This window comes from Jaculus jaculus, chromosome 13, assembly GCF_020740685.1.
Source record: "Jaculus jaculus isolate mJacJac1 chromosome 13, mJacJac1.mat.Y.cur, whole genome shotgun sequence".
NCBI classification, from domain to species: domain Eukaryota; kingdom Metazoa; phylum Chordata; class Mammalia; order Rodentia; family Dipodidae; genus Jaculus; species Jaculus jaculus.
Genome location: NC_059114.1, coordinates 52,182,293 through 52,197,479, shown reverse-complemented (window position 1 = coordinate 52,197,479; position 15,187 = coordinate 52,182,293). Strand labels below are relative to the sequence as shown.

The window sequence follows — 15,187 nt, the reverse complement described above, 5'->3', positions numbered from 1 at the left end:
CGCTTTCTAACAAATTAAGGAAGCAGAGAGAAGGAGGGGAAGGCACACACATTTTCATCACCTTAACTTACCAGTGTTCTATGTTCTGATCTTTTATATTTATGCACATATATTTCCAACATATATTATGTAATCATAATTATATATATGTTGTAAGTGTGTGCAATTTTGCATATTGTTTTTCTGATCCTCCTGCCTCCACCTCTTCAGCAATTTCCTACTGGCGTGCACCCCCACAACCAGTTGCATCTTGTTTCTCTTAACATATATGATTATAAAATAATAAGAAAGTGAAGGGTCCATAATTTATTTAACCGGTAAGTTTCTTGTGGCTAGCAGAGCAGAGTAGTGGAGATAGATGGATCAAATCCCAGTTCTGCAATGATACAGTGGATTTGGGCAAGTTAGTAAAGGCTGTGCCTCAGTTTCCTCATCTACACACCATGAACAACAACAGTGTTTCTTCCAGAGTGTTCTTGTCAAATTTAAAGGAAATGATTTATGGGAAACAATCTGGCTCTGTCATGTTGTAAATACTAAGACTAAGATCATTAAAATAAAAAAAAAGTCAAGTAAACTACATTGGCTTTCAAAATTTGGGGGGTAAATGTCCTATAAAATTGTTTACTTCCTGGGACACTGCCTTTATACGTGAAGCCCCCATATGCCTTTTCCCAGTCATAGAGCCTTCCCTCTACCATTCACTACACTCTGATGCTTACAGTTTTCTCTCTCTGCTTCATATTCCACAGGATAGCTTGCTTCTCTGAAGGTGCAGCTGTGTTTTGCCTGTGATTGAACCGGTTATAAATGAACATATGCACATTTATCACTGGGCATTTGGTAGAATGCAATCCGGAGCTTCTTTTCTTTGTGATGAAGAAAACAATGGCCGGGGGAACTAGAGAACTTGGCTTCTAATCTACCTTCCCTGAGAGCTCAGGCAAATGTTTCACCTGTCTGGAGTTTCCATGTAAAACGTGCTGAGATGTGCTATGTTGAAGCTTTAGAGAATGAAATCCTTGAGCCTGCCCTTGTTGAACATCATGTGGCCTATGAGAAATCATCCAGTAAGAAGCCAGAGGAAGGCCTGCTGGAAAATAAGCTTTGTCTTCTCCACACTACGTCAATGATACTGACAGTAAGCAAAGGGCTAGAGAAAAATGAATATGATTCTGCATCACAGTTTTCTCATTGCTGACAAGTCTGTATTTGTATGATTGACCTTAAACAAAATGTGCATAGAGGATATTTTATTCAGAACAAATCCTAGACATAAGATTGGAATGTCAGGAGTTTGGAGTTTGAATAAGTCATCACATACATTATAGTTTTTCCTGGACAGCAATAGTTTTAAATGCTTTATTCCATTCTCTTGGTGGAAGTATCCCCCTTTTTCTAGAAATACTGTAGTGAGTACAAAAGGATGGTTTCCTCAATGGACCTCTCCTATTTTTATTTCACATTGGTTTTATATTGAAGAGACTGGAAGCTTACATTCCCTAGACTTCTTTGTACTCAGAGTTGTAGATATAAATTAGGTTTGTCAATTGGGTATACTCATATGAAAGTTAGGAAAGAGAAGTGGGGACATTTTCTGTTTTGCAACAGTATTCCATAATTCATTATTTAGCCCCAGGAAGACAGTACACAGTTGCAACAGCAGTATCTTGATTCCCCCTCTTCCTATTGGGTTATGCTCCTGAGCCAGAGAGTTATAATCTTGTCCTAGGAGAAATCAGGGGTATTAGCTCCACTCACTTATTTGATAATTCAGTACTCATGTAATGGAAAGTCTACTTTTTGAATCCTCACATGGATTTTGTAAGCATCCTCTACTAAACAGCTTCCTGCTTAAAATGGCTAGAATAATTTATGGTTGTTTACAGTGAACCCAAGCACCACAATCCCAACTGTTATCAGGGAAAAGATATTCACTGTAACACAGGTACCACAACTCTATATAGACTGCTGGAGCAAACAGCAAAGTTTTGAACCCAGAAACATGAAGCTATACGCTTGGTAGCTATATATTCTAAACATGTTATTTAACCTTTCTGCTTTTAAGTTTCCTAATGTGCCAAACAGATATTAACTTACTAATCTTTCAGAATTTAAAAAATTAAATAAATAAACACAAGAAAAGCATCCAACACAGGCTTGTTACTCTTGTTTTCTGCCTAAATATTTATTTTTTAAAAAATATTTATTTGAGAGAGGCAGGGAAAGAGATAGATAGAAAGATGAGAATCAGTGCACCAGAGCCTCCAGCCACTGCACATCAACTCCATAAGCATGAGACATCTTGTGTATCTGGCTTATGTAGGTACTGGGGAATTGAACCTAGGTCCTTAGGCTTTGCAGGTAAGTTCCTTAACCACTAAGCCATCTCTCTAGCACAATATATTGGACTTCTTTAATAAAAGTATTATTTCTGGATTCTCTTCAGAGAATTTTAAGAAAGTACCTTGCAGGAGTAAAATATTTAGTGCTATCTTTAAACATGAGAAGAATATCTTTAAGTGTGGAATAATAGCAAGTAGATACTTATTATAAGCCAGGACAACTTACCGCCAGCATGGTCAGGCCCCTCACCACTGAGACTTCAAAGCCCAGGCAATCATTATACAAAAGATATTTACTTTTTAATTTTTTTAAAAAAATATTTTATTGGTTTATTAAAGAAAAAGATGAAGAGAGAGAGAGAGAGAGAGAGAAGGAGAGACAGAAAGAGAGAAAGTATGGCTATCCCAGGGCCTCCTGCCATTGCAAACTGCGATGCATGTGCCACTTTATGAGAGTCTGCGAGGGCATTAAACCCGAGTTGTTAGGCTTTAAGAGCAAGTGCCTTTAAGCATTGAGCATCTCTCCAACCTACAAGATATTTATTCTCAACAATGCTAGACACTACTTGGACGATATGAGACGATAACAGGCCCTGACTTCCAGGATCTTGCATACCACAGCAAGTCAATAAATAAACAGTGAAAAGCATTCTGAAGAAAAGACATTCCTCCTCCAACTTCTTTCTCTTATTTCTCCCATCCCTCTCAGCAGTTAATCATACTATTTGATTCATCCCTCTCCCAGCTTTTCTTGCATGGGAGTGAAGGCCCAGGAAGGTGGAGAATATGCCACAATGTCAAGGTTCTCTAAATAGGTTGAGATTTCGGGAGTTATGAAAGGTCTATACTCTGCTGCTGCTGCTTCATAAATGCTGTAAGAAAGCACATGGCACCCAATGGAGACAAAGGAACAGGCCAAGCAGCACAAGTATGATGGTGCTAGAGCCCGGTGTCCTCCAGTTAAGGTGAGAGTCCAGGCAGATGCCCATACACAGTTGGATGTGTGCTATAGCCAAGGAATACTGAATGTTGGATTTTCCTATTTCTGTTGTTTGTGGTAAGCAAGTTGGCTGTTTTGGAGAGAATATGTTGTTGTTCAGTTGTCTAGGGTAAAGATAACCTGAGAAATGACCCCAAGGAAAGCATGTCCAAGGCTTTGTGTTCTTAGCATATCCAGAAAAAATGAGTATGAAAGCTCAGTGTCCTTGACAGACTTATTATCTCAATAGTCAGGGGAGCAAAGGATTGAATACTCCATCCTTTCATAATAGTGTGATACTCTTCTCCTCTCCTACCAATCAGTCATATTCTTCAGTGGAGTAACTGATCGTAAGTTGCTCATATTTCCAAAAATAACAAAATACCATTCTATCCAAGTTCAGGCAAGATAGACAGACAGACAGACACACACACACACACACACACACATACACACACACACCATAAAAGACACAAAAGTAAAAAGAAATGAAAGTAGGAAGAGGGCTATTTGGGAAGGGTTTTTGTGGAAGGGAATAAGAGAGAATAATGTGAGAGGGTGGAGATTACACACACACACACACACACACACACACACACACACAGTGTGTATGTAACTGATAAAAATTAAAGTTTGATATTTTTATGTAATCACAATTATAAACTTTACTCAAGCTTATGAAACTAACCAGGTAACACTTCACACTTATTATAATGGCTATTATCAGCTTTGGGAGACACACAGACTCACATATGAAACAGATAACAGTTTTTTCTTATTACTTAGGTGTGAATCTAACAGGTTAGAATTGATATCCCATATATTTGTTCTTCTGTGTCATTGCAACATTACTCACAATAGCCAGGATTTCATAGGAAAATATCACTTTGATGATAAGATAATATTGTTAATGGTAAGGAACAATCAATATGATCCAAATTCATTTTCTAAAAAAAGAAGTTGCTTTGGACTATATACATCTCCTAGTAGAGTTACTGGATCAAAAGGTTCTAATTTTAATTTTGGGAAATCTCCATACTGTATTCCAGAAAGGGTACCCTTTTGTATAGTGTCATTTGAAACTGTATCATAAGCTATTTCTGTTGGCTATACCCATACAATCTCATCAACATTTTATAAGGGCTCCCTTTCCACCACATCCTTACTAAGACATCATTTTATGTGCTTCTAAAACTATCATAACAGGTGTGAGATAATCTCTGTGATTCTGATGTATAATTCCCTGATGATTACTGATGTTGAACATCTTTACATATAGCTTTTGGCCATTTATATAACTTCTTTTGAAAATGTTTAGGTCTTTTGTTGTCTGTTTTGAGGATGCCTTTTCTTTTTCTTTTTTGCTAATGAATTATATAAGTTCCTTACATAAGTTGGACTTAGCCCTATAAAATATTTTCTGCCAGCTGCGTGGCTGATTTCTATATTACTATAGTATGCCCCATGTCTCAGAAGACAGGGAGCGGAAACAACAGAAAATTTATTTTCTCGGTCTGGAGGATGGAAGTTTGGGATCAAAGTATCAGAAGGTTAGGTTTTGCTCTTCACAGCTTGCAGAAGGCTGTCTTCTCACTGTCACAACGTCTTTGTCGTGCACGGACCCCCAGTGTGTCTCTCTCCTAATAAGGGCACCAGTAAGATCGGGATTAGGCTGTCAACTTTATGGCCTCATTTTCATTTAATCACCTCTCTAAAGACCTTCAAATACTATTACATTTTGAAGTACTAGGGGTTGAGACTTAAACATGAATTTTAAGGAAACACCGTTCAACTCCTAACATTTTCCTTCCGTGGCTGTATGGTGTGACCAGTTCTTGCTGTAATTGCCATTTCATTCCTCAGTGCTTACTATTTCCCCTCCACCACCTCCACTCTTGGTGCTGAGGATTGAACAGGGGTCTCTTGCTTGATGGTCAAGTGCAGTACCACTGAGACAAAGCCCCAGCCCAAGCTCATTATTTCTAACCCATATCATTTGTTTGGACTTTTCTGTGTTTTAGCAGTTTCTTCCATGTACAGCTTATATCATCCTAGAACATATCCTATGTCTGAGGTGACCATTTGAGAGTTGTCACCTCACATTCATGATCATTTCTTTCTTTTTATCTCAGGTATGTATTAATGAGGCATCTAAATTACTTGCTGCTGCGTATCAGGAATTAGTAACAATTCAGAACCACTGTGTAGCAAATTTCAAAAACAATCTGGGTATTTCATTTTTGTCAACATAGAGACACAAACTATGGCACACACACACACACACACACACACACACACACACACACACTTGCAGGGATACAATGTGCCATGTGCACTATGGTTATATATATTCATACAGTGCAAGGTTGTCCCTAGAGGGGATACAAACTCCCCTTCACTCAAGGAGCTCTGTGTCTGGGAACTGATTTAGGTTTGAAAACACAGAAGAGTTTGTGACTGTCCACTGTCAGATTTTGACTATCTGACCTTAGACCCTTACCTGTTACAAACTTAAAGCAGTACTTTATTTTGGCTGTCTATGCATTTGTTCTGAGGACATCTCTGTGGGCCAAGACAATCTGCTTGTGCTATCCCTTAAGTTAAATGTGCCTACCCTGTCCTTGTTGACTAAGTTCTGACTGGCCTCTGTTATTCTGGGATCCTGACATCTCCATAGGAATTGGAGAGCCCATCTCAACAGTGGCTTTGTCTATAGTCATACCTGGCCATCAGAGAGGAGCACACACAGAGATATTCAAATATTGTATGTGTTCCTTAATCATCTTCTTGTGGGCCTCTGCATGGTGCATGGTTAAAGGATAAGTGTGCAAGATGCATATCATAAAACCATTGTACTTTTGTTTCTCCAACCCATTAGATTACCTTTCACTTCATGTCACGAAGCTCTAGTGTCACAATCTTGCAAATTGTAAGCCACTACTGTGTCTACATTCCCAACCACCAATCAAGTATGTTGTTAAGAGTCATGACTATGTGTAGAAGGTAAATGCAAACACATTAGCAGTAAATTTTGGCTCAGTCCTAGTATTATATTTTATCTTTTATGATTCATGATCTACATTCATTAGAATTCACTCCTATAAATTACCTGCAGTATTTTTAATATTTTTTGTTCATTTTTATTTATTTGAGAGTGACAGAGAGAGAAAGAGGGAGAGAGAGAGAGAGAGAGAGAGAGAGAGAAAGAGAAAGAAGAGAGGGAGAGAGAGAGAGGGAGACAGAATGGATGTGCCAGGGCTTCCAGCCACTGCAAACGAACTCCGGACACATGCACTCCCTTGTGCATCTGGCTAATGTGCGTCCTGGGGAATTGAACCTTGAACTGGGGTCCTTAGGCTTCATAGGCAAACGCTTAACCACTAAGCCATTTCCCCAGCCCATTTCTTTTTCTGTCAGTATATATCAACAAAATATTTTAGAGATTTTGGTGTATACATTATTTCTCTCTCCATAACACTATATATCTATCCCACAGTGTTGAGATGAGACCATTTCATAGGTGTAGAGGGATACTGTGGTGAATTCTGAGAAGGATGTGAGTTCCCTCTCATGGCATCTGCCTAAGTGAGACTAACTGCTTCTAGTGGCTTTTACAGAAAACATGGGCATTTTAGAGAAATACACATATGAATAGTACTTCCACTGGTAAGAAAGACTGACGATAGGAACAGGGGGTGGCACAGTTAAGAATGCTAGGATTATCTACATCCAATCACTCCAAATTTTTGGATTCTATTATTTACCAACTAATGCCTTAATTTTTATAGAGAAAATGGGCATGTCTGTGAATTCAAAAGTAATTATAACTCAGGAAAAAAATCTTGCATTTGATTTTCTGTGACATCATTTTTTAATAAGGTTTATTTATTTATTTATTTGAGACAGAGAAAGAGAGAATGGACATGCCAGAGTCTCTAGATACTGCAAATGAACTCCAGATGCATGCGCCACCTTGTGCATGTGGCTTTTGTGGGACCTAGAGAATCGAACCTGGATCCTTAGGCATTGCAGGTGAGCACCTTAACCACTAAGCCCATCTCTCCAGCCTTATTTATTTATTTTTTATAATTGTTGTGGAGTCTCCTTGATCCTCATGCCCTAATTGTAAGCATTAACGGACTTGTACTTATCATTTCTCTTCATAAGACTCAAGAGTACTCCAAAGAATCCTACCACACCATAATCCTGTCAGTCCCCTTTATGGCCATCTCAGTCAAGTGTAGCTGGCACTGGGACCTCAAGGCACTTGCTTCAGATAGCATGTCATCAGGATCAACCACTGGTGATTGTTTAATTAACTGAGATAGCCTTTGTGGCACGAATTACCAGCATTTCATTTCCCTTTGGCAAGGAGCTCCAGACCAAAGTCTCAATCAAACTGTCCTTTAAAACCTGTCTTTGCAGGTCTGTCTCTTGAGATTACTTCCTGGACAGGGACAATTTAATGAATAGAATTCTTAATGATAACTGGAGATTAGAACAATGAGGGATTTTTTAGCAAGAACTACACAGAATATAGGGAGGCTATGGGGAATTAATCTCACAAGTAACCTCCTCTTGGGCTAATCGCGGAAGAACGCTGTCCTCTCTGGGAAGTCCTAGTTCCTTCTAGGGCTAAGGTCTAGATTTTGTAGTTCAGAGTCTGGCTTATTGAATACCTGAGAAGTTACTGTGATGCTGTTTGCGAAACCTGTTGCAAATTTGCCCCTGAACCTTGAGGGAAATTGTTTCTAGGATGACAGGAAAGCTGTCATGCATTACCTCCACTGAAAAACTGCCAGCTACTGAGGGTTACAGGAATCAGTTTGACAATGGAGAAAGCCAGGTGTGCCTCAATAATTTTACACCAGACACACCAAAACCAGGAAGCAAAATCATTTTCCTGTAATGTCTCATCAGCGCCCTCTATTGACAAAGCGTCAGTCCAAGAAGGCCATGTAAAACCTATCTTAAAAGGCCCAGATTAATTTTTTTGTTTTTCACGGTGCAGTAGAAAATGGAACTGGGAGGCCCTGATTCAAGTAAGGTGCACAAACATCACTTCTCAGGTCCCCCTCACAAATTTTGTAGTGAGATGTTTTACACCTGTCTGGAATGGTCTTTTACCCAGGCTCCTTTCTGTCAGGCCAGGGCCCAGAAGGCATGATTGGATTTCTTGTTTTACATACCACCCTACACAGAGGAAACCCTTCCAAAGGCACGCTGAGTCTTGGGTGTCTCAGGGTTTTTTTTTTTTTTTTTTAAACCTGGGCAAACAGAAAGCACATTGTGGGGGGCACAGGCGGTACCTCTGAGGAACGTAGGCGCTTGCAGGCGCCACGCAGCTCCTGACTGCTAGGCTCAACTCCTGGTCCAGAGCAAGCACCGAAGCCTCCTGTGGTCTTCCTACTTGCCAGGGGCCCGGGAAGGCGGGCGGGCGGGCTGGGGGGGGGGGGCGGCGCGCTCTGATTGGACGCTGGGGACCCCGCCCCCTCCTCCCGGCGCGTCGGGAGGGGCGGGGCCAAGCCGGCTGCCCAGCTCCGGGGCTGCGGGCGCCCATCGACCCAGCGCCCGCCGCGCCGCGCCGCGCAGCGCCGCCGCCTTCTCCTGGCTCTCTCGGGCTCGTGGCGGGCGGCGCTGGAGCGTCGAGCGGCGCTGCTTCCTTCAGCAGCTTCCGCCGCCATCTCCGCGTTTTCGGGGGGTGGGAAGGAGGTGGGGTGCTCGCCGCTGCAGCTGGCGCGAGCTTCTCTCGGAGGACAGTCCTTCTCCTCCAAGCTCGCCTTCCCCTTCCTGCCGCCGCCGCCGCCACCGCCGCCGGCCCCTGGCGCCCTCCGCGTGCGGCTCGGGGCCCGGGCAGGGGGAAGGTAGGGGCGGCGGGGCACCGGGAGAGGCCGGCGAGCCGACGCGCACCCCGGGGAAACTCCTGCTGCTTCGGTGCGCCCCGGCAGCCCAGGGTGAAGCCCCCGAGCCGGCCCGGGCGGCGGCAGGAAAAGGGGCTCCGGCGGGGCTCGGGGGCGGCGCTGCGGGGGCGGAACCCGGTCGTCCCGGCGCTAAGTTGTAGGGTTTGCTGGGGGGCGGGGAGGAGGGCCCCCCTCCACCCCGACCCGCTCGGCTCCTCCCCGTCCAGCTCCTGCGCCGTGCGCCCCGCGGCCGCCGAGCCCCGCGCGTTCTCTGTCCGGGTGAGGAGGACACGCCTGCCGTGCCGGAGAAAACTTTTCCTGCCGATTCGGTCGGGGCGGCGGTGGCAGGAAGTCCGGGCAGCTCGCTCGCTCGCTCGCTCGCCCCTTCCCTCCTCCGCCCGCTCCCGCGCGCCCTGCCCGCGGTGGGCGCAGAGGTGGAGCTCAAGTTTGCCCCGGGACTGGGTTGGGTGGGGGTGGGGGGAGAGCCTCGTCGCCCGCCCGCCCGCCACGGACCAGCCCGGACCGCGCCAGGACAGGGCTACGGGCGGCCCCGGGGCGCCGAGGCCGAGGAGCGGAGCGGAGCGGAGCGGCGGGCGTGCCGAGCCCCGAGTCCCCTGGCACGGGCCGCTTCCTGGAGTCCCGAGCGCACCGCAGCCGCCTCCGGGTGAGTGAGGAACGGGTGTCCCGGCGCCGGCTCTGTCGAGGAAAATGAAGTTAAGCCGCCAGTTCACCGTGTTCGGCAGCGCGATCTTCTGCGTGGTGATCTTCTCGCTCTACCTGATGCTCGACCGGGGTCACTTGGACTACCCGCGGGGCCCGCGCCGCGAGGGCTCCTTTCCGCAGGTGAGTTAGCTCGCGGGCTGCGCGGTGGGCACGGCGCGGGGCACCCGCGTGACCCGAGCCAGCCGCGTCCCGGCAGGCTGCTCTCCAGCCGGGTGCGAGCCCCCCTGCAAGCCCGCGGGGCAGCGACAGCCGCGGGCACCGAGTGCTGGCGCCGCGGCCGGGCGCCCTTTGCACCTCGCCGTCTCCTCCCGCCCGCCCCTCCCCGGGCCTCGGGGCACCTGCAGGTGGCATAAGTCCGTTCCCTGAGGGCGATCGGTCCCGGGAAGTCTCGGGATCTGGCCCGAGGCACCTCACCAGGGCTGGGTGGCCGTCGGGTTCCTCTCCCCTCTCAACCCCCCCCCCCACCGTTGCTCCATAGGTTAAAAAAGTTTATGTCCCGTGGCGGCCCCTTTACACGCGGGTCTCCGGGTTGGCATCAGGGCTGTCATTCTTCAGCGGTGACCTCGGGCCGCTTTCGCGGCCGGCGTGGGCAGCCGAGCGGGAAGCGTGTGTTATTCTCCGGCTGGAAGCTGCGAGGCGCTCAGTTCTGCGCCGGGTGGTCGAACTGCAGGAGGAGTTGGGGGAAACGAGCCACCTAAAGGGCTTGTATGTGAAGTTAATAAAAATAAGCAGACCCGAATGGGGACCGCGCAGCCATGGCCAGCCCCGTTTGTACCTCTTTCCCAATGACTTGACACACTTGGGAAATTTTAGTAAAAGTCGGGGGTAGGGTGGAGTTCTCTGTAATGAAGGTACTGGAAGAACTCAAATGCTGACTAGCTGACTACTGTTTGACTTGTAGGTAGTGAGCAAGTCCCGAATTTTCGTGGTTTTCCTTTTGTGACCGTTTGTTTAAATGACTGAAAATTATCCTTGCCATTTCTTCTGACATACCAGGGCAAGCGACTTCGATAATTGAAGTTAAAGTACAAACTTAAGTATTGTAAAATTGTGAAAAGACAGATTCCGTCATCTATATAGAGCCAGGCGTGGTGGCACACGCCTTTAATCCCAGCACTCAGGCAGAGGTAGGAGGATCACGTGAGTTCGAGGCCACCCTGAGACTACATTGTGAATTTCAGGTCAGCCTGGGCTAGAGTGAGACCCTACCTCGAAAATAACAACAACAACAAAAAAAACCCCACAAATATGTGACAGACAGACGTTTTTAAATGTCTGCAGTTTTTGCTAGCTAGGTAGTGTGATAGAGGAAATACACAACAGGCACTCTGAGCTGACTTTAAATCTCGAATTTCAAGTTTGTTGTTGAGGTTGGAGAAAACAGCTGCTCAAAGGTAAAGAAAGGTTCTAAGCCTTGTGGTATCTAATATGCTGTGTAATTTGGGATTAAACTTGCTGCCATCCTCTTTATTCCCAACCTCATTTTCAGGATTTTCTCCATTACAATAACTATCATAAAAACTGATGTGTTTTACTTCAGTGTTGTCTTGAGTAATAATGTCTTCTGGCTTTGGCTTGGTGATCCTTTGAAAATGATTTATGCAAACATCTGCATGAGGTTCTCTGGCAACCTTGACGTTTTATTCTGTTTCTAGAGTAGTAAGTGACTCATTCAGTTCCTGAGAGTCTTAGGCAAAGTTAATTCCGGTATTTTCATATGCACCCCTAGTACTCAGTGAGGAGTTGAAAGCTGCTTAAAGCGTGTGAAGCATTTGGTGGAAAGCAACAGTGTCTGGCTGCTGAGGGGGAAGGGCCTGTGGGTGTGTCTTTTCTGTGCTAGGGGGAGGGCGTGGGAAGGCTGTGTCCCCAGTTTTTCATGCCTGGATTTCACTGTAGGAAGACAGTGCTCTGATGGGTTCATATTGATAGGTTATCCTTCACCAAATCCCCAAGTGGATAGACTTCCTACATCCTCTTTCTGTGTCTGACATTAGCTATGGGCTTCCCATGATAATTCCTATAGTCACTACTCAGTACTGAAGGACACCTGAGAGTTGACGATGCCCATGGTCACACAGTTCAAACCTGAGATTCGAACATATGGTGACTTCTGAGAAATCTTTGCGTAGCTGTAATTAAGTGTCCAGCTTGCTTGTGTCTAGATCTGAAGTAGCAAATAAGCAGTGCTGCTCTGTGACACCATGGCTTGAGACATTGTTCTTTTCCAAAGAAACTTTTTTTTTTTCCTTTTCCTGAGATAGGGTCTCAAAGATTCTTCACCTCCTGAGTGCTGGGGCTAAAGGCATGTGCGTAGCGGGGTGTGGTGGTGCACACCTTTAATCCCAGCACTTGGGAGGCAGAGGAAGGAGGATCGCCATGAGTGTGAGGCCCCCCTGAGGCTACATACTGAATTCCAGGTCAGCCTGAGCCAGGGAGACCCCTACCTTGAAAAACAAAAACAAAAACAAACCAAAAAAGGTGTGTGGCACCATGCAGGGCCCAAAGAAACTTTCACTGGGAAGGCATAATGAATGTGGTCCCTTTGCTGAAACATTTAGTGCTTGAGGTTTATATCTTCTCACAATCCCTTCTAGCTGTCTTCATAGCTACACAGAATGAAAACCGTTGTGTAGCGTGGCGTCCAGCATGTGAGTTCTTTTATTTGTTTTCACTGCTTCTAGCTACATGTTAACCCTAACATGATGATAATGCCAAGCATAGGAAAAACATGTGGCAGAGTACTTCTTTGGCAGGCTTAGGTCGAGAATTCATGAGTGTTAGTAGAGCCAACTGAGTCAGTCAGTACATGTCATTTTTGGTGTCTAGGTAAATAATGCAACTAAAAAGGACATTAGTTTCTTTAAATTGTCCATTTTAGTTTCTTTCACTTGGTGTGGAACTTTCAGTAAGGTAAGAGGCCTATTTAATAATTAGTAAGCAATTGTTAAAAGGCCATGCCTGGTTGAGAGCCATCTATTTGCGGGTCTTTGTTCTTTTTTCTGTCTTCTTATGGCTCTTGTTTTCTACCACCTGACCAGACTATGAAGCAAGAGCACTCCACTTGCTTCCTCCCCAGCAGTGGCCTGTCTCTAAGGTAGCTTCACAGGTTCCAGGATGCTTCAGGAAGAATTCCTTTGAGAGCTAGAGATAGCAGGTAGTCTATATTTCCAGAGTTATCTAATCTTAGTTTAAAAAAATTAATGAAAACTCCACTGAGGATGAGAGGTTGGCCAGGACCTAGTGCCTTGTAAGTAGATTCTTCATGCTAGCTTGTAAGAATGTGGGCAGATGGAAAGGAGAAATGTTGCTGGATCTCCGTGAACGTGTTCATCTTTCCAAAAGACACATTAAGCCAGCTGCTTACTATGTACATTGTGAATAACAAGATGTCTCATGTTTGGATCTAGAGAATTAAAATAATGAATCAGGTTTCGTATACTAAAGAACGGGTTTTAAGGAGTATAGCATATGACTAGGGACTCATATTAACTTTGAAATGTCTCTATAGGAACTGGAGACATGGAAATGTGAAAGCAATGTTCACCATTTGTCTTTGGGCTTGGATAGCATTTATCAAGTGAGAAAATGAGAATGTCTGTAAATACTTGATTAAAAGGCATTTAATTATAGAGACTTTTAGGCCTTTGTAAAATCCTTGAAACTCTAATATGTATACAGAAGTATACTTACCTCCTTTTACAAAACTAGCAATTTTTAGCACTTGGTAGGCGGAGGCAGAAGAATTTCTTCAGGTTCCATGCCAGATTGAGCTGCAGAGTGAGTTTCTTTGCAAAAAGAAAACATCAAAACACAATGAAACACAGTAAAGCTGGGGCTTGGGAGATGGCTCAGTGCATACTCTGGCTCAAGGTGGAGTACTTGAGTTCAGTTCCTGGACCTCCTGTAAGAAGCTGGAAGCCATTTTGGGCTTTCGTAATCCCAGCACACTGATGATGACAGCACAATGAGAGAGAGAAAGAGAGAGAGAGACAGAGAGAGAGATAGAGAGAGAGATAGATATGAATCTCCTGGAAGCTGGTGGTGAGCACTGTAAAGAACAGAAGAACAAGAATTGAGAAGCCCTGTCTCAGGACAGGCGAGGATTGATGTGACAGTTGTCCTGAGACCTCCACATGCATGCCATGACATGTATGTGCCCTCTCTACAAATAAATAAGACAAAATAAAAACAAGAAGAGTTCTCCAAAACTAATACCAAAAAAATACTGATTTTTTTTTTTTTTTTGTATCTTGTGTGGTATATATTAGTAAAATTTGATTCCTGGCAGTAAGTATAATGTGGACTTTAATAGCTGTTTTTTTCCCCTTGTTTTCATAGCTGTTTAAATGTTAACAGTGACATCTAAGAGAAATATGATCTCCCACTCCTCCCCACAGGGCACTCTGTTTATAAACAGTAGTATTTATGGTTGGGCTTGTTCAGGGCTGTGTATGAAAGGTTGGTTTCTTTGGCACTAATGCTCCAGATCCACGGCTTTTGGGAACCACTAGAACTTGGGGAGCCATGGCAGCAGCAATTAAGAATTCAGGGCCTTTAAGCTACATGAGGTGAGTCTCCAGCACCCACTCGGGGACTTCTGCATTGCATGCTTTGACTCAGGCTTCCCAGGAACCAGCTGAGCCAAACTGCGACTCCATCTGGTCTGAAGGTTTTATTATTTTTAAAACACTTTGTTCCTAAGTCATCACTGTTATCAGGGTCTGAACAAAGACTTTCGTCACAGGGATGGCAGGATTATATTTCTTGGCTACTAATTGTGGAACATTGTCCTTCAACCATGACCTGGCTCTTGTCTCTGAACTGTCAGCAGTAGTTGATTACCTGAAGGAGGCCTGTATAAGACTGGACCCATAAACTTTTCCTCATGGAGTGGGAGAGGATCATGGGTCCTGGCCCCCTCCCCAATGATTTATAGTCCAACCTGTTGCCCATAGCCAGGAGGAGGGGTTTACCTTTCCCTCAAGGATTGACATAATTAACAGTTGCTAGGGAGGAGGGCCTTATGAGGCTTCACTCCTTCCCCCAGGTGTTTGCGGAGTTAACAGTTGCAGGGAAGTGACTTACAATCCTCCTCTTGACACCCACCATCCCCTCTCCTCCCTCCTCCGTCCCCCCTGTGTGTGTGTGTGTGTGTGTGTGTGTGTGTGTGTGTTTAATGGTGTCTATGGGGGAAGGGCTCAAGAGCTCCCCCTTTCAGGATTTATCTTTAGTAGGACAGG

The 15,187-nt window shown here is 44.9% G+C and overlaps 2 protein-coding genes across 2 annotated transcripts in view; both read left to right on the top strand.

Moving 5' to 3' along the window:
- Positions 1-988: 988 nt before the first annotated feature.
- LOC123454064 (skin secretory protein xP2-like) lies at positions 989-9,892 on the top strand. Its single transcript, XM_045132146.1, has 3 exons — positions 989-1,141; positions 8,702-9,352; positions 9,452-9,892. Exons 1-3 carry the CDS (start codon positions 989-991, stop codon positions 9,890-9,892), a joined length of 1,245 nt encoding a protein of 414 aa, XP_044988081.1.
- Man2a1 (mannosidase alpha class 2A member 1) overlaps positions 9,832-15,187 on the top strand; it is a 186,840-nt gene continuing 181,484 nt past the window's right edge. The window contains exon 1 of the mRNA XM_045132451.1: positions 9,832-10,067. Within this exon, the coding sequence (XP_044988386.1) occupies positions 9,933-10,067 (135 nt within the window). The 5' untranslated portion in view covers positions 9,832-9,932. The remainder of the gene's footprint in view (positions 10,068-15,187) is intronic.